Source organism: Leptosomus discolor, chromosome 13 (assembly GCF_034619465.1).
Source record: "Leptosomus discolor isolate bLepDis1 chromosome 13, bLepDis1.hap2, whole genome shotgun sequence".
NCBI lineage: Eukaryota > Metazoa > Chordata > Aves > Leptosomiformes > Leptosomidae > Leptosomus > Leptosomus discolor.
In genome coordinates this window covers 20,309,074-20,332,137 of record NC_141403.1, presented here as the reverse complement: position 1 = coordinate 20,332,137, position 23,064 = coordinate 20,309,074, and the positions used below count along the sequence as shown (strand labels likewise).

Genomic DNA, 23,064 nt, shown 5'->3' with positions numbered 1-23,064 from the left:
CTGCTGGAACGCTTATTATGGTACGCAGTGGTTGATGTGTGTTATAAAAGAAAAGAGTCTACACCAAAAAACCTATTTTTGACTTTGTGTTTGACATCCCAGGCTTCTTGCCTTGTTCCTACAATATTCTGCTGTGATGAGCCACATTTTGGATCATCGTCGACAATTCCTACAGCCACAACTCAGTAAAGCATCTTCATCTACTCAGAGAATATCAAGAGAAAGTGCTGTGACTTGTTCATGGCCTAAGTCACTACAAAGGATGATTTCTAGCAGTGGAAATCTCCTTAATTTTGCAAATGAAAGCATAACAAAACAGCATCAAGAGGCTGAAACGAGACAAATTCAAACTTCAGGCTGTGGATTTTCAAGAGTGAGGATAATCATTGAAACAAATTGCTGAGATGATTCCTTCATCACTTGATTTATAAACAAAACCAAAACCAAAACCACATTCTGAAAGATGCGTTTCACCTGAAGCATTTTGTGTTTGATTCAGGAATTACTGATGAAATTATATGATATACAGGAACTAACGTTATGTGATCATAATAGTCTCCTTGATCTTAAAACATAAGAATCAATACATTTTTGCTTTGTCTCCTCGGCGATTTAAAGAGATGCTAACTCTCGTGAGATCAATAACAAGACCATATGCCCAGCAACTCCGGCTGCAGCCGCACAGCAAAATGAAATCTGAGACACATACCTAAGTTGTCTCTAAATAATCCATTTCTCTCTCACAATGTTGACAAGGCATTTTAACTGGACTAATGCTTTCATGTCCTGCTTTTAATGTCGAGCTGGCACAAGGGCTGCGTACTGCTGCACCTTGCCAGGGATCAGGGATCCGCAGAGCAATCTGGGAGGTGCCAGTGAGAAACACAGCTAGGTCAGGAAGGAACAAGGGATGCAACTTTTTGCTATGGCAAATGTGTCACTGGCTTGGATGCACAGATGGAGCATGACGCCAACCTACAACACAGACCTGAAGCACACTGCACGGTGAAGGTACTGCATATATGTACTGTGCATTGTGTGTTCTTGCGTGGTATATGCGTACACATGTATGCAGACATGTTTGTATCCAGCATACGGGTATAGGCTCCTATAATCCCCTTGGAAAAGTGACACCAGAACTTCATGGTCTGCTTGGCCGGACTACGCCGCACGAAGTGGCAGAAGAACTATTCTGCTTTCTGAAGACTTCAAGAACAGTCTCTGCAGGCCTCCCTTGGCCATGTGATTGCACCCAACCCTACTCACTGGGACAAACTGTCCCAAAACTGACAAAATGTCTTCAAGTCCAGCCAAAACAGGCTGTTCCTCAAGTGTTCCCTGTTCCTCCTGCCAAGTCAGATTTTGATAGTGCCCTCAGGGACTCCCCTGGGACAGTTCTGCCCATATCCTGCAAATCCTGAGTGACTCACCAAGTGGCAGCACAGCGCTCACAGGGACTCAGTAAACGGATGGTAACGCAAACCGGGAGCCATACACAGCCATCAGTAGGTCAAACCTTGAATTCGTTAGCGTATCAGTGCTTATGCACAGTGTCTGGCACGAGTACACACTGCACCTATCTGCTCGCACCAACAAGTGCAGTGTGTCTCCAGACTCTGCTGCAATAATAAGCTGCATTTCTGCAGTGTTTTCCTTCAACAGCTCACTGGTTGACACCTGGGTTTGGAGCTCTTGGGCCGTATGTTGCCGTGCAATTGGCACCACTTTACCAAGGAGAGAATTGCACTGCAGAGGTTGGGACCTGCCCAGATCATCCAGCAAGTTTGTAGCAAAACTGGAACGAACTTTGAATGGTTGGAATTCAAGTTCCAAGCTTTTCCTTCTAGGCAATAAATAACTTTGACTAATTGTAATGAAAATTAACAAGTTTCAATTCCTTCAGTGATAAACGCAGAGAGGACGTGATCTTAAAGAGTGACTACAGGACTTTCGAAGGTTAAATAGGGGCACACTGGCACTGGCACAGGTTGGTAGAGCAGCCATCAAAGTACACTAGGGCAGATACAAAGATGAAAAGATAAAAAGACTCGATTCAGCATCACCTGACATACTACACGCATATTTAAGCGAGCACTGGCAGCATCAGGCAGATTGCTGTCAGTCCCCTCAGTCTGATTTGATCCCACGTGGGAAATCTGAAGCCAAGAGCATCTGACCAAAGTAACAAGTATATTGAGGCGGGTATAATTAAAAGGTGAGCAGGCCTCCACAGCTGAGGAAATCTGACAAATGAGAGCTAATGAAAAGAACATTATTTGCTTACAACACCAAATAGGAAACACCATCTTTATTTAGTACAGGTATTATTCTGGTTAAGCTGGAAAAACAGTCTTGGAACAAGCTGTAGTGGTTTGGCCTGGCTCTACAAAAAAATGGAGGTGTGAGAAACTGGGTGAAACTTCTCACTCACCTGTTGCAGCTTGTCTTCACACAGACTCCAGGACGTCCAAGGAGAATATCCTGCTTTCCCATGAGCTTGTGCAAGGTGTTGCTCAACATAGCTCCCACTTCTTGCAAGTGCCTCTGGGTGCTATCACAATAGAAATGATAAAGGCTCGCAATAATTACGGAGAATAAAGAGCAATGGAAATTTTAATTGATTTTGGTGCAAAGCAATCACGTACTGTGTTTCCATTTGTATGTGCAAGTAATTCTCCGGACAGACTGCCATCCAGAAATTGCAAGGTCATCACCACGAGGGCTTGAGTTTCTAGTGGAAGCGGCAGCACAAGTTTCATTTCCGCACCGAGCAAAGCGTTGGGAACAGAGTGAGGCCCACACACCTCAGAAAGCAACGCTCAGGGCTTTCCATCAAAGGCGTAGAACAGAACAAAGCAGGCAGCTATTTTACACAAGCTTCCCGGCAGGCAGGACCTTTACACTGTTCAGGGTAGGGAAAGAGCTTGTTTGATCCTAACAGCCAAACAAAGAACTTGTTTGGTGTGGTGGAGGCACCAAGTGACCCTTACACGCTGAATTAATATCAGCCGTTTCTTCCAGGCAGCAAACTTCAGTTTTGCTTACGCTGCTGAGAACCAGAATAAGTATTCCCCATCACCCTTCCAAGCGGACAGTCCCTAACAGCTATGCATAATCCTGGGTTTGAAAGGGAACCTTGTAAGATGTAACTTCATAAATGTCCTTCAATGAGAGCAGCTGGGAGTGGGGACGGACTCTTCTGGGCCGTGTGTACCGCAGACAGGGCAACGAGCTGTTGGCAGCATTGATCCGGGTTAACTGTTCAGGGCTACTTTTTCCCTGCGCGGAAGGAAAAGAGATGACTTCAGGGTGACATAGTCAATGCTGACAACTTTATCATCTCTAACACTCATGCAACTACGCTTGAATGCCCAGGAGCTGCTAGAGAGAGCTCTGCATCCTCACCCCCTGAACAGGGCACGCAGCCGTGCCGAAGGCCGAAGGCTGCAGCAGGACTGAAGGAATACCCTGCCCTGGCTGCCGGTGCACGGAGGCAGCACAGGAACAGATACACCTTTGAGTTTCTGCATCTGCCATTACGCAAGATTTCAGAAGTCTCTGTGACCAAAGACAAGCTTAGTCTGAGTAGTGTTTGTTAATCGGGCTTCACACCTACACCACTTCACTTCAGCTTGTGGGTGCAAAAAGGCAGCACCCTCTGAGAGATTGCGCTGGAATAGCAGTGTGAATTTAGACAGCCATCTAAATATAGATATCCATCAGAGATTTACATAAATATTAAAATACTGCCTCTTCTCTCTGTTTATACTGGAGGTGGTAGAGGGGTGTGATGTTACGGACTTAGTTTATGGTGGAAGTTGTTGCTGCAACAGATTCCCTTTTGCTTGTTTTGTAACATTACAAATTGATTCTCTCTCGCCTATGATTTTTAAATCACTTCTTCTCTATGTAATACATTCAGAAAGGAAATGCCATTTCTGTTCAGTCAGTTTTGCTATCCTTTGCTCTTTTCACAAGGACTGAAACAAAATTCTTGCATTTTTTTAGCTTATAGCTATGCAAGCTGTGCCCACTGCATCCTCTGCTTACGCGGAGCACCTAGAAAATGTGGCAGGTCAGTCCCCTGCTTTTAGGATCACACTGCATGGTCCTGAATATTTTTTTATTTACAACACCAACATGGAAGCACAATATTACTTCAGCTGCTCTAGCTTTGTTCAGCGCGTGCCAAATGCCAAGTCCTGCACCTGGGCTGGCGTAATCCCACAGAAAAGTACAAGCTGGGCAGCAACTAGATGGGAAGCAGTTTGGTAGAAAAGAACGGGGTGGTTGGGCTGGGCAAGATGCTGAATGTGAGTCAGTGGGCTGTACTGGGTTAAGGGCTGGGGTTATTCCTCTCTCTTTGAGACTTCTAAGACGACACCTGGAGCACTGTGTCTGGGTTTGGGCTCCCCAGAATAAAAAAAAAAGCCACTGACATACTGGAGCAAGTCCAGTTTGCTGCCACCACGATGGCTGGGGCTGCTGGAGCACACAAGCTGTGTTTGCTCAGGCCTAAGCAGAAAGCTGGCTATGGGGACCTCTTACTGCTCTCTGCAGCTCCCAAACGGGAGTGGGCGGAGAAGGGGGAGCCACATAAGAGCAGGCACGGTGACAGCACAAAGAGCAACACACCCAAGCTGGAACATGGGAAAGTCTCTTTAGATATAGGAAAAAAACACTGTAAGTGTGGTCAAGAGTAGAACAGTTTGTCCAAGGAGGCTGTGAAATCTCCCTCTCTGAAGGTATTCAAAACACAACCGGACAATTCCCTCGGGCGCCTGATCTGACTGGACTCGACGTTCAGCAGAAAGTTGGCCTAGGTCGGACCTCCAGAAGTCCCCGGCCAACACGTCAGCCCGTGAAGCTGTGACACCACAACTAGCGCGCATGTCGTCGGCAGACGGCAAGATCAGCCAAATCTCCTATTTCATTCCCGCCACGCAAGGTGCGCCACCGGGCCGCGAAGGCAGCAAAGCGGCGGGGAAATCACAGGGAGGCCGCATGGGAACGTGTCTCACCCGCTTTTGGTGCGCCCGCCTCCCCCCAGGCGGACCCCAAACTGGTCCCTAACAAACTGACCCCAAACCAAGGGGCAGGGCGCAATCGGCCCTCCCAAAACGGCTGATCGCGACACCGGTCAGGCCACCCGCCGCCGGCCGCGGGGAGCCGCAGGGGCGGCGCTGCCCGCCGCACCCTCCCGCCGCACCCGCCCCGGGGAAGCGTGTCCCCAGCCTGACCGGCCTCGCTCGGGAGCGGTGTTCCGGGCAGCTCCGCCGCCACGGCGCACCGGACCGTGGGGCTGATGCTCGGGAATCACGAGTTCGTAACTTTGAAGCGAGATCAAGACGCTTTTGTCAAAGCCCGCGTTTTCAAAGAGACTTTGATGTTTATTAACTACTCCCGCGCAACGCCGCTCACCGGCTGCCGGCGCAGCCCAGGCCGGATTTTCCATTCCGCAGCGGCACCGCTTCGGCCGACCTCCCCCCGCCCCCCGCAGAGCGCTCCCCGCCGCCGCCCCGGGAGGCGCGGCCCGGCCGTGGCGTGAGGCGCAGCCCCGCCGCCGGAGGGAGGCGGCGCCCTGGGGTGGGGCGGCGGCGGCGGCGAGCGCGGGCGCGGGCGCGGCCCCACACTCCGCCCTCCCGCCGCTCCTCGAAGGGGCCGGCGGTGAGGCTGGCGGCACCGCCCGGCCTGGCGAGAGCGGCCCTTCCGGACCTGCGCGGGCGAGGCTGCCTGCCAGCCTCCGCCTCCTCCTCCTCCTTCCCCCGCTCCCGCCTCCCCTTCACCGCCTCTCCGTGCTGCAGCCGAGAGCCCTGCCGGCCCCCCGCGCTCCTGCCCGCGCCGCCATGGGGAGCCCGCAAGGCAGCCCCGGGCGGGGCGGCCTCGGCCTGCTCGTTCTCTTCCTGCTGCTGCTTCTGTCGCCCGTGCGGGTGAGTCCCCTCCCGGGGAGGGCGCCGCGGGGCGGCCGTGCCTGCGGTGGGGGAGGCCGGCCGGCCTCCCGTGCACCGTCGGGAGGAGAGGGAGCGGCAGGTGACCGCCGTGGAGGAGCGGGGTTCCCCCCGGGGGTTGCTTCAGGGCTGGGGGGAGCCGCGGCGGCTCCCCGCGCGTTCCTGAAGCCGGTGTGTGAGGGGGGGGGGGTTGTGTCGCCCGGGCGGGGAAACTGCCCGAGGGAGGCGGCTGTCCCGTCAGCCGCCGGGTGCGGGTCAGGCCGCTGGGCCGGTGCGGGGCTCTCCCTCCCCGTTCCCTCATTCCTCGACTCGGTGCCGGGCGGGAGGGAGGCAGGCGTGCGGGACAGCCCGGTGACACAGCAGGCCGGCCCGGGAGCACCCGCGGCGCGAAGGCGGGTGGGCCGGGGCTCGGCGAACTTCAGCCGGTGCCCGGTGCGAGTCCCCTGATGTTTAGTGCGGCAGCAGCTGTGCCTGTGGTGTGCCCTGGTTATGCAATGCCCTGTGTATGTGAGTGGCCGTGCGGTCACATGGCCGTGCAGAGGCTTGCCGGTGTCCTCTGTGTCTGGTTCGGTTTGCTCAGAGCGTTTCTTGTGCGAGGTGACAGCCTCCTGGAAGCGATAGTCTGTGTGTAGTGAGAGCAGCTGTGTATTGGCGTGCCAATATTAAGACTACATGCTTCCTTAAAATTAAGGACTAGAGTAACTTGAACTTCTTGATACTTCAGGAAAAAAATGCTGTGGAACCTTCACTTCTCTCTTCTCGGTCATGTTTTGTTTGTGCTGTAGTCCAAGATAGGAGCGAGATACTTCACATTCCTCTGGATAAACAAGGAGTGTCTTGTAAGCCTTAGTGTTGTGTTGTTTGGGGTTTTTTTTCCTCTCTGACCAACTTGAAAACATACTTTTTAGGTTAAGTTTGATGCTTAACCCTTTTTAAACTCACAAGTTTGTCATCCTGCGTGTGTGTGCTGAGGTTCTCCTGTTCTCATACCCTCTTCAAACAGCCTTTAAAGACTGTGAACATTCTGCTGTTACCACTGGAGAAGCTGATTGTTTGGTAGTGACTCATGATCTCCATGTGGGTCGGTTATGGACTTGACACCTTACCAACGCTCCTTTATGGAATATTTTTGAAAGGAGGTGCCGTATTGTAGCAATGAGGTGTGTCCTAGGCTGGTAAGAAAATTATGAGTTGTTTTCCTTTAGGTGACAGAAGGATACTGAGCTAGAGGTGCTTGAAACAAGTTCCCCTAAGATTTAGGGGATCCCTGTAGAGGGATGTGGCTTTGTGGTCCATAAGAAGTAAACATTGCAAAATTACTGTATCCATGCAGGTTTCAGTTTCTAATGTAAGAAGGCAAAATTTTTTTTTTTTTTTTTTTGCCATTAACTCTTATTTACAGCCTAATACTCCACAAAGTGGACCTTGATATCTTTCATAGAGAAGCTGGTCCTTCAGTTAGACTGAGCCTATATACTGTTAGATGCTTGCAGAAGAGAAGCATTGTGAAGGTGAAGCTGTTCTCCCTCAAATGTTCTGGTAGCGTAATGTTTCTGTGCTTTCGGTTGTGATGTGTACAAACCAAAGTGTCATACGTCCTGTTTCTTCTTTTTAAAGAAGGCAGTGGACTAGAGTGACATTTCAGTTTGCAATCCTTCCATGATGTACGCTTCCACAATGAAGTGGTTCAGCCTGTCTAGGATGTATCTTTCACTCCGAACAACGCGTGGTACAAGACTTTTGCCAGCTAACCTGTTACTAGTTGGTAGATGACTGCCCATTAATCCCTTCTAAGAAATACACTGAAAATGTTGGCTCCTTTAATCCCATTTCTGAATGTGGACTTACAGGAGGATGAAGTCTTGAAAAAACTGTTCTTGTTCTCTTATGAACATCCTCACATACTGGATGGCATTAAGATGGCAGCAGTTTCAGTTGATCCTTGTACAATTATCCTAAAACACAAGCTGTCAAATTAGTGGCTAAGCAAGGCTGGACACAGGTTTCTTATCAGCAGGTGGGATCCCAAGCTGTAGGATATATTTGAGTTTCTGAAGTCTTGTGGGTAGATGATAATGGCAGGTGCTGCCCTGTCTCAGACTTGCCAAGTGGCCCCCAGCGCAGTGTCACCCGACCTCGGTCACAACGTTGTGCAATGCCTGTGTGGAGCAGCTTGCTTGGCAGGGATGGCAGCGTAGCTTCGGAACAGGACAGTAACCCCTTAAGTTACATCCTGGAAAATCAGGAGTGACTTGTTCATAGTCTTTCTGGATGGAAAGTGAGGAAACCTTCTTAGAAGGGGAGAGATGGCTGAAGGGAGTGACTGGTAGAACTGAATAGTACTTTGCTGGGCAGTAGACAAAACAATCCCAAGTGTTGTGCAGTATTATTGCGATTCCCCTGCAGGGCTTCAGAGGTGTTTTGGTGCAGATGGCCTTAGTTGCAGACAGCTGCTAGTTGGGGGCCCTCTGCTTTCTGATCATGCATGCAGTAAGTGTGTATTTTCCCAACAAATCATTGTCAGCTAACACCAGCTTGCTCCCACAGATACTGAAGTGTTACCATTATTGCAACTTTTTCTTCCTATTTGACCTTGACTTTCCTGTGGAATGTGTTTGGTTAACTCCAGAACTGGGGCTTGCTTTGCCTGACCAGGAGTAGCTAATGATCTTCCTGTCTGAAAGAGAACAGTCCCTTGCCTGTGAGCAAAGGAGCAAGGGGAACTTGGCAGACAGAGCTTGTCTCTGAATTGGCTGCCTCTGAACAAGTTACTGAAAGAGACAAAGGAAGAATTAAACCTGCAAAGTTTCCTTTAGTCCAGGGACTTCCTCCTCTCATAGGAAGGGCTCTGAGGTAATGTGCAACTTCTGGGGCAGACCTGCAAACTTGACCTGGTCACCTGTTTCCATAAGCCAGTCTTGCCCCTTATTAAGGATGATGTGGTACTGTATTTCCCTAGGACTCAATTTCTCAACCTAGTGGGCAATCTCAGCTGTTAAGTGTGATGTGGACTAGATATTAAGGGGGTTGGGGGAAGAGTGTGCTGTTTCCTGGGATCTTCCTTCTTGCCCTACAAGATCCCAGATGTACCATCCTAGATGAAGGAAGGGGAAAACGGCTGTATCTGATGCTGTTGCCTTTTCCATACATTAGTAATCTTAATTTGGAGAGCCAAACAATTTTTACTTGTCATCTGGTATTTGCAAGACTACAAATAGTTGCTGTTTCTGTATATACAACATCATTGTTCTTTGTCTGCTTAACAGCTACATATTCATTGTTGGTGATGGCTAATGTTGCAGGAAGCATTGAGGATTACTGGTTTGTTTTCAACATGCAGTTGAAGAAACTTGGACTGAAGTAAATGTGTTTATGACTTGTTCGGACACTAGTCTTATTACAAACAAATAGTAATGCCCGGGAACCAGAAAACCATAACAAAACCTTTGTAGAATGCTAATAGTCATGAAATGCCCATATTGGCTCACGTGTGAGTGCTTTATTAGGGCTCCTGGAGCTCTGACCTGAGGTAAAATTTCTCTTCAGACAGGATAAAATCTACCAGAAGTAGGAATTTTCTGAACTCTGGGGATGTGCTGAAGGCTGGTGTTAGTGTACTGCCAGCAGTGCACTAAGCTGTGCTAGGGATAGGAGGGAACAGCCTTAATCTGAGGCTGTGTTGCTCTTGCTTTGTAAAGTACTTGGGAAAGTCCTATTTTAAAATATGGTGCACTTAGTAATGTGGTCTTTTATTTAAAAACATCAAACAAACAGTGCTGTATTAGTCTTATGGAGTATCTTGCCTTATTTAGAAGGCAGTTGCACTCAACACAGCATTTCTTTGTTAATTTTGGGGTTAGGAGGGCTTCCACCCATTTAAGGAAGATGATTGTTCACCCAAATCTGAAGTGACTTGAGAGTCTGACTCTGCAAGCAGTAGCTTTGTTAACTGTGACTTGTTTACAACCACGCTTACTCATGCCTATCTCTTCCTACCAGTGTAGGAATGTTCTTCTGGAAGAATGGAAAGAGCGAAGTGCTTGACTTATTCTGTAACTTAATCTAGCTTTTACTAGAGGGTTTTTTAGGGAAGAACTTCCAGCTATATCTTATCAGTGGTAATAGAGTAGTTACTGAGTTACTCATAGTATCCCTGAATACTGTCTGAACCCTGGCAGACCAGCCCTCTCCCATATTTTGCAGCTGACTCGGTGATGAGCATGCTATCGGCCTGTTAATGTCCAAGAGCTATGTTGGTGACTTTAGGCTACTGACTTCGAATGATTTGGTGGGGTTTTGGCTTATTGACTTGGTTCAGCCACTGTAGAACAAGGAACACCAAGGCTTACTGGTCCAGGAAATAAATTCAGACTTTGATTAGTGGATTCTACTATGTCATGGCATAAATATCTAATCTTAGATTGTCTCTGAAATCTCATTTTTGATGTTAATACTGAAATAGAGTATTCAAACTTGCAGTTCTAGGTCTAAGTGCTCTTCTAGTAGTTCAAAGTAACTGATCTGTTCAGCTTTTCTAAACAGGCTGAAAGTTTGAGTGATAAACATGTTTTTTCCGTCGTAGGTTTTACCAATGTGGATCTTCAGCAATATGGTTCTAAATTCTTTATTCAAATTACAAGTGTAAACTAACACAAGATACCTCATCTTGCTTTCTTTTCTTGTGTGTTTAGCTGAATATTTTTTGCTGCATGATCAAGTGTCATGTGCAAGTAAGTTGCTTCATGTTCTGTCTTGAAAATTATGGCAAAAAGCCTTGTAGGTAAAGTTATAGACATAACACAGCTTGTATTTAATTTTGTATCTGTGTGGTTATAACCCAGGAAGTGTTACCTTGAAGTACAGATAGTTCTATTGTTTTTAAACCACCTAGCCTGATGGGCTAGCTGAAATTTACTTTTTCGATGTAACAAGGGCCCTGGTATTTTTTGTGGGTTTTTTTGTTTGGTTGGGTTGGTTTTTTGGTTTGTTTTTTTGGTTTTGTTTTGGGGTTTTTGGGGTTTTTTTTTTGTAACTGATAACTGCATTACCAGTTTTACCACACTTTCCACTCTGGAAGAAGCTGTGTCTTTCTGAAAAAGAGTAGGTTGATAATTTTGTGGGTTTTAAAAATTAAGAAGTGTTAGGTAACAAGATTTAATGAAGCATAGAAAGTGTTCATAGGAAGCATGATTACAAACCATTCTAGACTAAACATCAAAACAGCCTGATATTGAAGTCTAATTCTCTTCTCACGGACAGTAGTACGCAGCTCAGGATTCTTTGCCATTGTGAAAGAATAGCAGTGAGTCTGTGCTTCCTCTTGAAGAGATGATTGATTAATTTCTGACACTGGTACATATGAACACTAAACCATCTTGTTTCCCCACTAGGAGATTGTTTGCTATTAAAACTGGGGTATACAGATGTGAGGAAGCAGACATGAAGACAGTGACTTCTAAATTTGCATCAAAGAAGTGTTGACTTCTTAGATTAATTTGATACATCAATAAATTTACAGTGTAGTTTCTGTAAAGAGTCCCCAAGTTATGGGAATTTAACTTTTTGGCTTACACTGGTGTTAAATATTCAGTGTTTACAGGTGCAACCTTAAGGGGTGCTTTGCAACTTGTATGTAAGAATATGGTGATAGTTAGCAGCTGGTTACAGGTTTAGCTAGAAGAAATGCTAGAGTAGATAAATGCAATGGTGATCTGGATCGAATGGTGCTTAAACTGACTTTTGGTCCTGGTTTATAGTGAGTAACTTTGAATCAGGCCGTGTTGCCTAGGTAAGTTAAAGGGAAAACAGTTCTAACAGGGTCAGGTAAGTTGGTGATGGTTATTGTCCCTGATGATTACCTGAGGTACTTTGTGAAGAACTGTCAGTGGTGGTGTGGAGGGGTTGTAGTTCTGGGTAGCTCTTGGGCCCTATGAATAGAGCCTTTCAGGGGCCTCCCTGGTCAGTAAACAGTGTTATTCATGGTCAAGCACAAAGCAGTCGGCCCTTGCAGTGTAAGCATATGGTGTTTCTACAAATGCTAGGTCAAGGTTGTTCAGGAGATAAAGATAGGTCAGTTATCTCTCAAACTGTACTGTGCAAACTTCTGATCAGAGCTGGCAGAAGCGTAGTAAATGTTTGTCCGGTCTGCTTTCCACTTGCAGCCCAGGTGCGTAGGAAAACCTTGGAGCTCTCTTAAAGCTTTTGCTGTAAATAACTTGTTATTCTGTTAAACGTTTTCATTTTCAGAGTAAATATTTGGGTTTAGTGTTTCAGATGTCTCAGTGTCAGTACCGCTGAACAAAAATAGAAGCTTTGCAAGGTGCCGTTGTCCTTTTTCAACTTCCTTTATTTTATGCACATAATAAAGAACAGATTTCTGAAATTTTCAGTAGTCTCTTAAATCAAAACATCTTTAAAATGAGTCTTGAAGATTTTTCTTTTTACTTAGCACTGTAAGTCCATTTAAATGTTCCATGCTTAGGCTTGAAAGCAGTGATGAAGACTATCCGTTGAGATTGTGACAATACATGGCATTCTATGGTGACTGCAGAGCTGTGAAGTTCTGTTTCAGAATCCTCTTTATGCAGCTGCTTCCTCAGTCTGTCACTGAAAGCTTGCAAGAAGGATTAAAAGGTGGCAGGAGGAACTGAAATACTCCATATAAGCAACACTCTTCCCTCCACGTACACTGACTCATGCTCTAAAGTGATAGTTTAACCCACTAATTATGCATTGTCTTGCATGAAGAAAATTTTATTCTACATCACCTTATATTTGGAGATGCTTTTCAAGTATTGATTTAGGTTTTTCCTAAGTAACTCTTACACTTGATCTTAACTATGGACAGTGCACTGCCTGCTTCTAGGCTGGGCAAGGAGGGGTGGGGGGCTGAGCTGCAGATCAGTGGTGATGTGCACCTGGCAAACACATGCTCTTGCTAAGGGGTGTTTTACGGAGTACATGCTGATGTTTAAATTAGCAGGAAGTTGTCTAACCTGGATTGCAAATGATTTTTGGAATGGTAGCACACAAACTCTACAATAGCTGAGGAATTTGGCAGCTATTTCTTGCAGTTAATCAGTTATCTCGTGTGGATCAGGTACTTCCACAACAGTGTGTCTGGTATGGGGAATGTGGAGTCGCTTCTGAAGACAAGAGATACAACTGTGCTTATGATGGACCACCAATAGCACTACCAGAGGACGGCTATGACTTAATGCAGGTGAGCTGCTTTGGGAGGTCTGGTGCTGAAAAATAATTCCTCTACACTTTAGAGTTCTGTGTTGGGTTCTGTTGGACCTGCACTGTGACCTTGGGCTTTCTCATCGTAACTTGAAAGATTTTCTTTGATTTCTCCGGTATAGCTCATAGCCCCAGCTATGTAAGGGTCATATACCTCAGTTTCTATTCAGAAATACAAGAAGTATCCGAAACATGGGATTACAGGCCTTCACAAACATAACCTTAAATATAGGGTTGTTTCACTTTCCTGCATATTTTCTTACTGGTTTGAGCACTCTTTAGTCAGACTGGGTTTTTTAGTACTCTTTCAAACTACAATACATTCCACAGGCTCTTCTGATCTCTAAAGGACATGGCTAAACTGTGGTTTCCTTCAGATGATCATTGCTGATCCCTTTAATAGGAAGGCAGTAACTGCACTCATAAGTGGAGCAAACTTGGGCAAAGGTCGGTCTCCGTAGCTGTGCCTAGTGTGAGACGATATTTCCTTATCTGCGCTTTAGCTGTCAAAGTGAACAGAACCACAGTCAAAATAGAGTCTGTGTATTCGATGCACAATATAGGATGATATTGCTAGATTTGCCTTCTGGCAGGTGATAGTTCAAAGCTTTAAAGTGTGAAGTATCTGTAGAGATAGACACTAGTTTGGCTAGTTAGGTTAGCTAACTACTGTTTTGTACTGTTTCTGAAGACTTAATATACAGGTCTATGTTACTGTCAGTTGTATTAAATGCATTTGTCCCTTCTATAAACTGAACTATGAAATAGCTCTTGCAGGTAATCAATGATTCTGTGCTTAGTGGCTTGCCTTCTGAGACTTTAGAATCTGATACTATCCAGAAGGTATACTAGAGGATAAGCTGCAGGAATACTTTCAACTTGGATAAAGATGTGTTGTCCTCTTACTAATAGACTCTAAAATACCATTATCTTTCTATATATAGACCTTGGTGACTAAAGATCATCTGAAGAAGCTTTTTAAAAGGAAGTGATGTCTTGAATAAAAGAAATTATTCTTCTCTCTTTCTCTAAAGAATCGTATTGGCTAGACTGATGTTTTTTTCTATGCATCTCCCACAGCAACAGCTACTGTCTTCTGAAATATGCTGAAGCAGAACCCATAACTATAATGAGTTCTGAAGTCCTAAACATGCTTTTCCTTCCTCCCTCTCTGATCTCAATACTGTTTTTATTTAAGGAACTCTGTCCAGGTTTATTCTTTGGCAACGTTAGCACTTGCTGTGACGTTCATCAGCTTCAGACTTTGAAAAACAACTTGCAGCTGCCTCTGCAGTTTCTGTCCAGGTATGCTAATGAGTGGCGAAGTGGAGCTTTGTACCATAATAAGAAAGCACATTAAGACTCTTCTGTTCAAGTACACTGTAGAAAAGGTGGTAATTTCATTTAAATGCTTGTTGGAGTAACCTCTTGGAAAGACTTCCTCATCCATATCAGGAGGCTTTGGTTTAATGAAACAACTACTTGCAGTCTGTGAGTTGGTGGAGTAAATGTTTGTCTCAAGCTACTGTATTTGTAATGAAGCCTTCAGAAGAGGGTGACATAAAGTACTGTTCAGTCTTCTCATTCTAACAGAAGTCCTTCTACTAGCAGCAGTTTTCCTTCAAATGCTGCTTGTATCTGCTATTTGAGGTAGGCAATTTTGATAGTGAATGATGTTGATGCTACTAGTGAGTAAGTTGTATTGCTGATTAAAAACTTGCAGAATTTAATTATTTTGTTCTATCACTCTGAGCAGAATATTTACACTTGCTGTGTAGGTAAAATCAGATATGCCTTGCATCTTTACCTCTTATATTGATTGCTGTTCATTGACTTTCCTACCCAGATGTCCATCGTGTTTTTACAACTTGATAAACCTCTTCTGTGAACTGACTTGCAGTCCTAATCAGTCTGACTTTTTGAATGTTACGAGCACCATACCTTATTATGATCCAATTTTAAAAGAGAACAAAAGTAGCATTACAGAGCTGCAGTACTTTATTGGAGAAAGCTTTTCAAATGGTGAGTAAACAGTGTGTTAATTTGTCTAGACTTTTGTCAAGGTAACAAGACCAATGCTTTCTCAGGAAGAATTGGGAGGGAAGAAAACATCTCCTTGACTGTCTTCTGAAGTTTGAGGCATTAAATAGGTCCCAGTAGGTCCCCCCTCAAAACTGCTGGGATGCTAACTTGTGGCTGGGTAGGAGTCATTACACTGACACTGTTAATAACAGTGGTTTTGAAGACTCAGCTGAGGCTGGGTGTCTATACAAATGGTTAATAGCTGATAACCCTGATGACTTTAACTTCAGAAAAACATAGTTGTTGGCAAGTGCTGAATGTCCAGAGCCTACCTGATATTGAAACGGTCTGGCAAGTATGATAGTAGTTTGTACACAGTGTGCTACAATGGCTCTCTTAAGAGGCACTCACTCCTCTTGAAAGGGATGGTTTTAGTCCTTTGTTAAACCCAAAGATTTTTTCTAAATTTGGGTTGTATTTTGTTTTTATAGCAAGCTTGAAGCATTAATTCAGTCTTTGTACACTTTTTGCAGTAAGCTTTAGTCAAGTCATGAGACACTTGGAAGTCACATATGGCCTAAAGGTCAAAAGTACGTTGAATATTTGTCATAACTTTCCCTGAAGGGAAATTTATCTTAAGTACTGTTTCCTCTCAAACAGTAAAGTGGGTTCTAGAGTAATGCAGATTCAGGTGGCCTGCTCAGAGTAGGAGCATTGCAACCTTGAATACTGTAAATACAACTGAAAACATTATTTAACTATCTTAAGATGTTTCCTCTTGAAAGGTATAAGCATGTTCTTTGAACTTGGTGAGTGTAATTATTTGAGATACTTGGAATGCTCACTCAGATAGTAATATTGGTTTAATGACTCTGCTGTCTTTGTGCACTCTTCCTAGCAATGTATAATGCCTGCAAAGATGTGGAGGCTCCGTCAAGTAACGTTAAAGCACTGGGGCTGCTGTGCGGAAAGGATGTCAAGGACTGCAATGCAACCAACTGGATTGAGTACATGTTTAGTAAAGACAACGGACAAACTCCTTTCAGCATTATTCCTATCTTTTCAGGTAAGAAACTGAATAATCCTTGCCTTTGAAGCTTCTGTCAAAGGCTGTGTGATATAGCTAGTATACTGATTTGTTAAACAGCTGCCCAGCAGTGAATGTCTGCAGTTGGAGGCTTTCAAAGCAATGTAAGATAAACTGATTATCTCTTTTGATTTCTGCTTGGAAGTTGTACTTTTCACTTGTTTTGTATGCAGTTTCTTGCTGTATAGATCCCTGACTTATTAAGGGATGGACTGAGCTTAGGCAGCTGAATAGCTTGTGTTCCTTGGGAAACTAGAGCAGCTGATACTTAAGGAAGTAAGTATCAGCTGCTTGCTTTGTAAGGAAATGGTTACGCATTTCACAATCTGAACAGATGAGAGGGATGACAAATCATTGCTGGGTTGATAGAACTATGTGCTTATTAGTTTTACAGACTGAAGTGTTGTAAAACATGACCAGTCATTTATTTAGTAGACAACTGTAAATAGTCAGTACCTGCTGTGGAAGAGGCAGTGGCTTCTTCAGCTTAAGACCAAGAAAAGCTACTCTTTATAGAGGCTAGGGGCTTTCGTACAAAGGGTTAACTCATTTGACTGGAAGCTTGTTTGTGGAGGTCTGAATTTTTACCTGGTAGTAAACTGGCTCTGCAACTTGTGATTTGTCACAGATGTTCCTGTCCATGGAATGAATCCTATGAACAATGCTACCAAAGGCTGTAATGAGTCTGTGGACGATTCGACAGGACCATGCAGCTGTCAGGACTGTTCAATTGTTTGTGGTCCAAAACCTCAGCCGCCTCCATTGCCTACTCCTTGGCTTTTGTTTGGTTTGGATGCTGTGTATGTCATCATGTGGATCTCCTACATGGGATTTCTGCTCATATTTTTTGCACTAATTTTTGGAGTCTGGTGTTACAGGTAAAGCGTTCAAAATGCTCAGCTCTGAAAGTCACTTGCCTTTTCCCTGGAAACTTCTTTGCCCAGGACAGAATGCTTATGTCTCTACTTCACCCAGCCAAAAGTCATGTTCTGTGGCAGATGCTTATACTTGGAGGGAGTGTTCTAACACCTAAAACCATGTGGTAGAAGGTCAGTGCAGAAGTTGGTTTAGTTGATGTGCAGCTCTCATAGCATCCCTAACTACAGGATCAAATACACAAATCTACGTATTTCATAAGCAAGAACTTGAGAGTATGCAAAAGTCTGGGGAAATGCATAGATCTGCTTGATCTGATTAACATTAAGACTTTGTGGTAAAGAGTAAAGTCTCAGTTCAGCTGTGTCTGTTCTTGGGTGGTGTGCGTTAAGATACCAGAGCACTGCCTTCCAGGAGCCGTGAACTGCCTTCATACAAAAATGTCAAACTTCTGGAAGCTGTGGGGTTTTACAATGTTTAAGACTAGATCAGGAGAACCTGTCTGACTAAAAATGCAATCCTGTTCTCTTCCTCAAATCATTTGTTCCTTAAGTTGTAATTGGAACAAGCTGGAAAACTCCAGCGACAGAGAGGCCAGTTTACCACATGCGGTGTCACTAAAACCTTTATTACTTCTGGCCGTTTTCACACGTGCAGCAAAGTGTTTAACACACCATGCTTTGTCAGGTGTGGCTGAGAGGGAAAGAATGGCTAAAAGTTTGACTTAAATATAATGGGATTGTAGGAACCCAGTTCAGGATCATTGGGAGAGAACAAGATCTAGTATCGGCAGCCACATGCGCTCATGACGTTGTTTTGTTACAAGTATTAGTCTGCAGGAAAGCTATCATTGTCCTTTTGCAAATGAAGTCGTGAATACTTTTCCTTAGTCTCCCGTTTTGAAAAAATTAAAAGCTGGGCTTCCAGTAATTACAGAGCATTTTGTAAAGTAAGGGCAGCAAGCCAGCTTCTCTGTGCCATGTGGCACTCGCTGGTAAAATGCACGAGTAGCTGTAGCTATAAATGCTTCGGGGTAGCTGTGCTAGCAGTCTGGAGCAGTGGAAACCTATTAATAGTTCTTAACAGCACTTTCCAGGGGTTTCTGCTATCTTAATTTCCTTAAGTATGGTGGTACTTTTCAGTGCGACTTTAATATTGTTCAGTTATAACCAGGAATCTGAAATTGCTGTGTAATTAAATCTGTGTGGAAAAGGATAGTGGATGCAACAGACTTATGACATGCTCAGCAGCCTTATCTTACTGGGCAATATGGGTAGTAAACTACATTAAATGGTAAGGGTGTTGGAGATGTCTGGCTCATAGCTCAAATTGGCTGCCCTAATTGGAGAACTGATTAGATTACCACGAGGAGGCTATGGAACTTACCTCCTGCTGCGTTTATCAGGAATGAGCATAAGCAATATAGGTCTGTCATAATGTTCTGTTATGACTTGCCTGTCTCCAGGACAGGGAGGAAGTACCTTACTTTCCTTTTTCCTTATTTCCCCATTTCTTCAGGCTAAGTAGGTGTAACTTAAGCAATTTGACTAAAGAAGTAAAATGCTTCTAATGTGGAAACCTCTTGCAAATGTTATCACTCTGTTATGATCAGTTTAAAGAGATTATCTGTTTTGTTAATGATACTGATCTTGTAAAGATGTGTAAGGAACGAGTGCATGATCCAAGGTGGAAAACTTTGAGACGGCCGATATGACTGTAAGTTGTTCCAAAGGTAAAGCTGGAGACCACTGATCTTGAGTGGATGGATGTAGGGGGAACACAGTGCCTGTAGATTCTGCAGGAGTCAAATATCAAATTTATTACTAGCACTGGACTCTGTTCTTACTGTACAAATCCCAGAAGATACCTTTTAGGGGAGGAGCAGGGTAACATAGCTTTTTGTCTTGCAGGAGGCGGCACTTTGTCTCAGAGTACACACCAATAGACAGCAATATAGCCTTTTCGGTGAATTCCCATCGTGACAATGGTATGTCTTGGATAAGGGTGATTGGTTTATTAGAATCTCAGCCTGAGTGCATCCCCTTCCTGTGGATGGGCTCTAGAATTTCAGCATCGTTAGGCCATGTAATCCATTCTTACAGGGCTTTATTTCAGTCTTTTGGCCAGTATCTCCCTTCTTTTAGAGTAGTACTTCACCCTGTTTTGCTGGATGCTGAAAGCCCTGGGTGCACAGTTTGGGGATCTAGCGATGCTAACGGGAAGCTCTGGAGTGCTTTGTAGCTGGGGATGGAGGGGGCAACATGATGCTAAAATCAAGTTGATCATGTTCTGACCCATCCATGTATTCATTCAAAGTTGTGCGGAGGCTGAGGTGGCTCATTGTGATGCTGATGTATCCGTTAGCTGCTGCCTGCCTGTATTTGCTTTGCCTGCTGCTGTCAAAGGCAGCCTTATATTAGAAGGGGCAGAGTACAAACTGGTTTTTGCCCCCTTGACCTCAGTCAAGGACTGGTCCCTGGGTCTGACTGTCAGTGCAGACATAGTTGCTGGTGCTTATTTTTAAACAGAGCTAGAATAAAATTTCATCTCTCAGTGGACTTGAAGAAAATGCTGCTTAACTGACTTCTTGAACAGTTACTGTTTGCTTCTTGCTCTTACAGGGGCAATTACCTGTGGTGAAAGGCTTGGTGAAAGGTTTGAGAATGGCTTAAGGATGACATTCATGTCATGGGGGGCCTTCTGTGTCAGAAATCCACGTCCCGTTATCCTCTTCTCTGTGGTCTTCATTGCAATGTGCTGCTCGGGCTTCGTATATATCAAAGCAACTACAAACCCTGTAGATCTTTGGTCAGCCCCGAGCAGCCAGGCTCGCAAGGAGAAGGAGTACTTTGACACACACTTTGGGCCCTTCTTTCGTACTGAACAACTTATTATTCAAGCGCCAAACAGCCATCCAGACACTTATTCGCCTTACCCATCAGGAGCAGATACACCTTTTGGGCCTCCGCTTACCAAAGAGATTCTCCATCAGGTAATTTGGACTTTCCAAGAGCAAAGACCTAAACATACCTAACGGGTATAACCATACGGAGTTGGCTTCCATCTGTCATGCCATGTGTCCATCAAAACCATCACTAGATATTCATATTAAAAATCCTAGTCTTTCTACAGAAGCTTTTTGCTGCAAACCTGTCTGTTAGAGATAGACTTGCCAGCTGTTGCGGTAAGTGTTCTTAGTGCGAATGCGGAAACAATAGGCTTAGTAATGTGCTTCTGTTGACATGTGCCGCTGTCTCTGGGAACTTACGGGACTATAACATGCACTTAAGTTCTGTTTGCAAGGCAGATGCTTTCTTGTGCTGTTCTTTAAACTACGGTTTGGTTTGCTTTTTTCCAAGGTACTGGATTTGCAGGATGCTATTGTCAACATAACTGCCTCTTTTGACAATGAGACTGTAATGCTGAAAGACATTTGCCTGGCTCCTCTTGCTCCCTACAACAATAACTGCACTATACTGAGTGTACTCAACTACTTTCAGAACAGTCATTCTGTTCTAGATCACACGATTGGGGACGAGTTCTTTGTCTATGCTGACTACCACACTCACTTCTTATACTGTGTGCGGTAAGTAGTATGATTACGTGGGTTTTTTCAAACTGTAGGCCAACTAGGTCTTTGTCTTGCTGGCAAACAAAACTAGCAAGACTGCCCCTTGAACTTTTTCTTACCCCCTTTTTAAACTCGCAGTACTATGTGGAGCAGCAGATAAATATAGGTTGCTTGTGTTTCTGTGTCTCGGTACTTCAGCAGGAGTTACATTTTAATCAGGTTTCCAGTTAAGCTTGGTTTGGTGCAGACACTGGCTCTGGTTTACCTTAAACACATTTCAAATGCTTCTGAGAAGTAGAGTTCTGTAACAGAAGACAGTTTCTAAGCTTTCACTCAAGTTTATTGTTCAGTTGGGTAGAAGCTATGCCCTGTCTTAGAAACTATAAGGAAGACACTTCTAAAACTGTATTTAAATTCCAAGCAAACATAGCACAAGGGCAGTGTATCACTCGTGGTCTTACCTAGTTTCTCTCTTGATAGTCAGTTATAACGCCACAGCTTTTTACTTGTTTTGTCCTGTGGTGCTGAGCCTCAGCTGTCAAGCAGAAGCTAACAGTTATTGCTGGTGATCTCTAGGGCTCCAGCATCACTGAATGACACAAGCTTGCTTCACGATCCCTGCTTAGGAACTTTTGGTGGACCTGTGTTTCCATGGCTGGTGTTGGGAGGATATGACGGTAGGTGGCAAAACAGTACTGCAGTTTGTCTCGAGAGTATGTACTGGTGTGCTGTCTCTGGCACTGAAGGTGCATTCTCATTTAACACCGATGTTTAAATGCTCTCCAGAGAAACTGGAGTTTTTTTAAACTGTCGGTAAGTAAGGGATATTTGAAATAACTTTGCAGTAGGTGAGTGCTGAGATTGGAGGCAGGCTGCTCTGGAGGTGCAGAATGCAAGCAGGCTATCGCTGGAACATACATGTCCTGTGGGCAAGTACGAAAATGTTCAGTCTGCTTTGGGCCTGCTAAAGTATCTCTGGTTTCTGGAGGCTAGAGGTGTGAAGTATCTCAGGTTGACATGCTGGGATGTGAATGTATTTTGCTTTTAAGTTAGATCAGTGACAAAACTTTATTCTGACAAAGAAGTTAAGAATAGATTAAGGTGTTCACAAAGGATGATATCCTTTCATAATTATTCTGAAGCCAGAATTTTGTTCAAGCAATTAATCCAATTAAACATAACAGGGTAAATACATCAAACACAGATGTACTAAAATGGCCTTTGAAGGCAAGCACTTCTTGATTAAACTGTAGGGTTTTGTAGTTTGAGTAAAATCTAAGTATGCAAGAGGCACAGTGTGTAGGAAACCACATCCTGTTTCTCATTAAATGGAAAGCCACAAGGACTGGTGATAGAGTAAGCCTTTGTCTAACCATGCAACAGTTTAATGTTGGGGTGCCGTGAACACGGTAAATAATGAATAATTACTTTTGAATACAGTCTGCGGTGCTTATGACTGATAACAGCTTCTTTTCTTATTTCAGTATATTGTGTTTGAGAACTCAGTGTTGTTAAACAGATTGCATTTAAAAGAGTTGTAGGGATGGGGTTGTTTTGGACAGTACTCATTTTAAACTTGTACCTGCTTGTACTGGAATGTAAGCTCTGTTTTATAATGCCTGACCTTTTTTTTTTTCCTACTCTATAGATGATAACTATAATAATGCTACAGCTCTTGTTATTACTTTTCCTGTCAACAACTACTACAATGACTCAAGAAAGCTAATGAAAGCCTTGGCCTGGGAAAAAGAGTAAGTAGGCTTCCTGTATTCTGAAATGCATCCATTACTTAGAGCAGCTTTAAGTGAGGTACCTGAAAAACTACTGTACTGGCAGTTTCTCAGTATGACTATGGGGATGTTTTGAGAGGCAGCAAAACTGGTCAAGGACAGGCTATACTGGTGATAAGACTTTCACTTTATCTGGAGTACTCCATTTGCTTTGAGGAGATAGATTCTAGTCTTGTTAGTGACCACCTGGTCCGGTAGTACTTGCTGATAAGTAACTTTAGAAAGGATTTGATATATTTTACTTTGACTAGAATTACAGAGGTGTAGACTCTTCAATCTACTGGACTGTTAACCACCAGTGGAAAGGTCCAGCATTATCCTTAAACTTAAATTTTTAAAAACATCTTCCAGATGAGGATCTAAAGCTTTTATCCCCTTCACCATCTTGAAGAGCTGATGGCTTACACAGGTTAACTGCTCTGGCTAACAAACAGTTCAGATGAAAACTACTGTACTAGAAAGTCTGAGACTTAAGTACAAGTATAACTAGTGTCTACCTGCATCACAAGCACCTCCCTTCCGTTAGGG

General features: G+C 44.3%; 1 protein-coding gene across 1 annotated transcript in view; it reads left to right on the top strand.

Annotated features, from left to right (window-relative positions):
* The first annotated feature begins 5,846 nt into the window (after positions 1-5,846).
* NPC1 (NPC intracellular cholesterol transporter 1) overlaps positions 5,847-23,064 on the top strand; it is a 27,957-nt gene continuing 10,739 nt past the window's right edge. The window contains exons 1-11 of the mRNA XM_086472545.1: positions 5,847-5,930; positions 13,048-13,170; positions 14,389-14,495; positions 15,037-15,212; positions 16,111-16,278; positions 16,928-17,177; positions 19,086-19,162; positions 19,797-20,167; positions 20,535-20,761; positions 21,323-21,423; positions 22,395-22,497. Coding sequence (XP_086328671.1) covers positions 5,847-5,930; positions 13,048-13,170; positions 14,389-14,495; positions 15,037-15,212; positions 16,111-16,278; positions 16,928-17,177; positions 19,086-19,162; positions 19,797-20,167; positions 20,535-20,761; positions 21,323-21,423; positions 22,395-22,497 — 1,787 coding nt within the window. The remainder of the gene's footprint in view (positions 5,931-13,047; positions 13,171-14,388; positions 14,496-15,036; positions 15,213-16,110; positions 16,279-16,927; positions 17,178-19,085; positions 19,163-19,796; positions 20,168-20,534; positions 20,762-21,322; positions 21,424-22,394; positions 22,498-23,064) is intronic.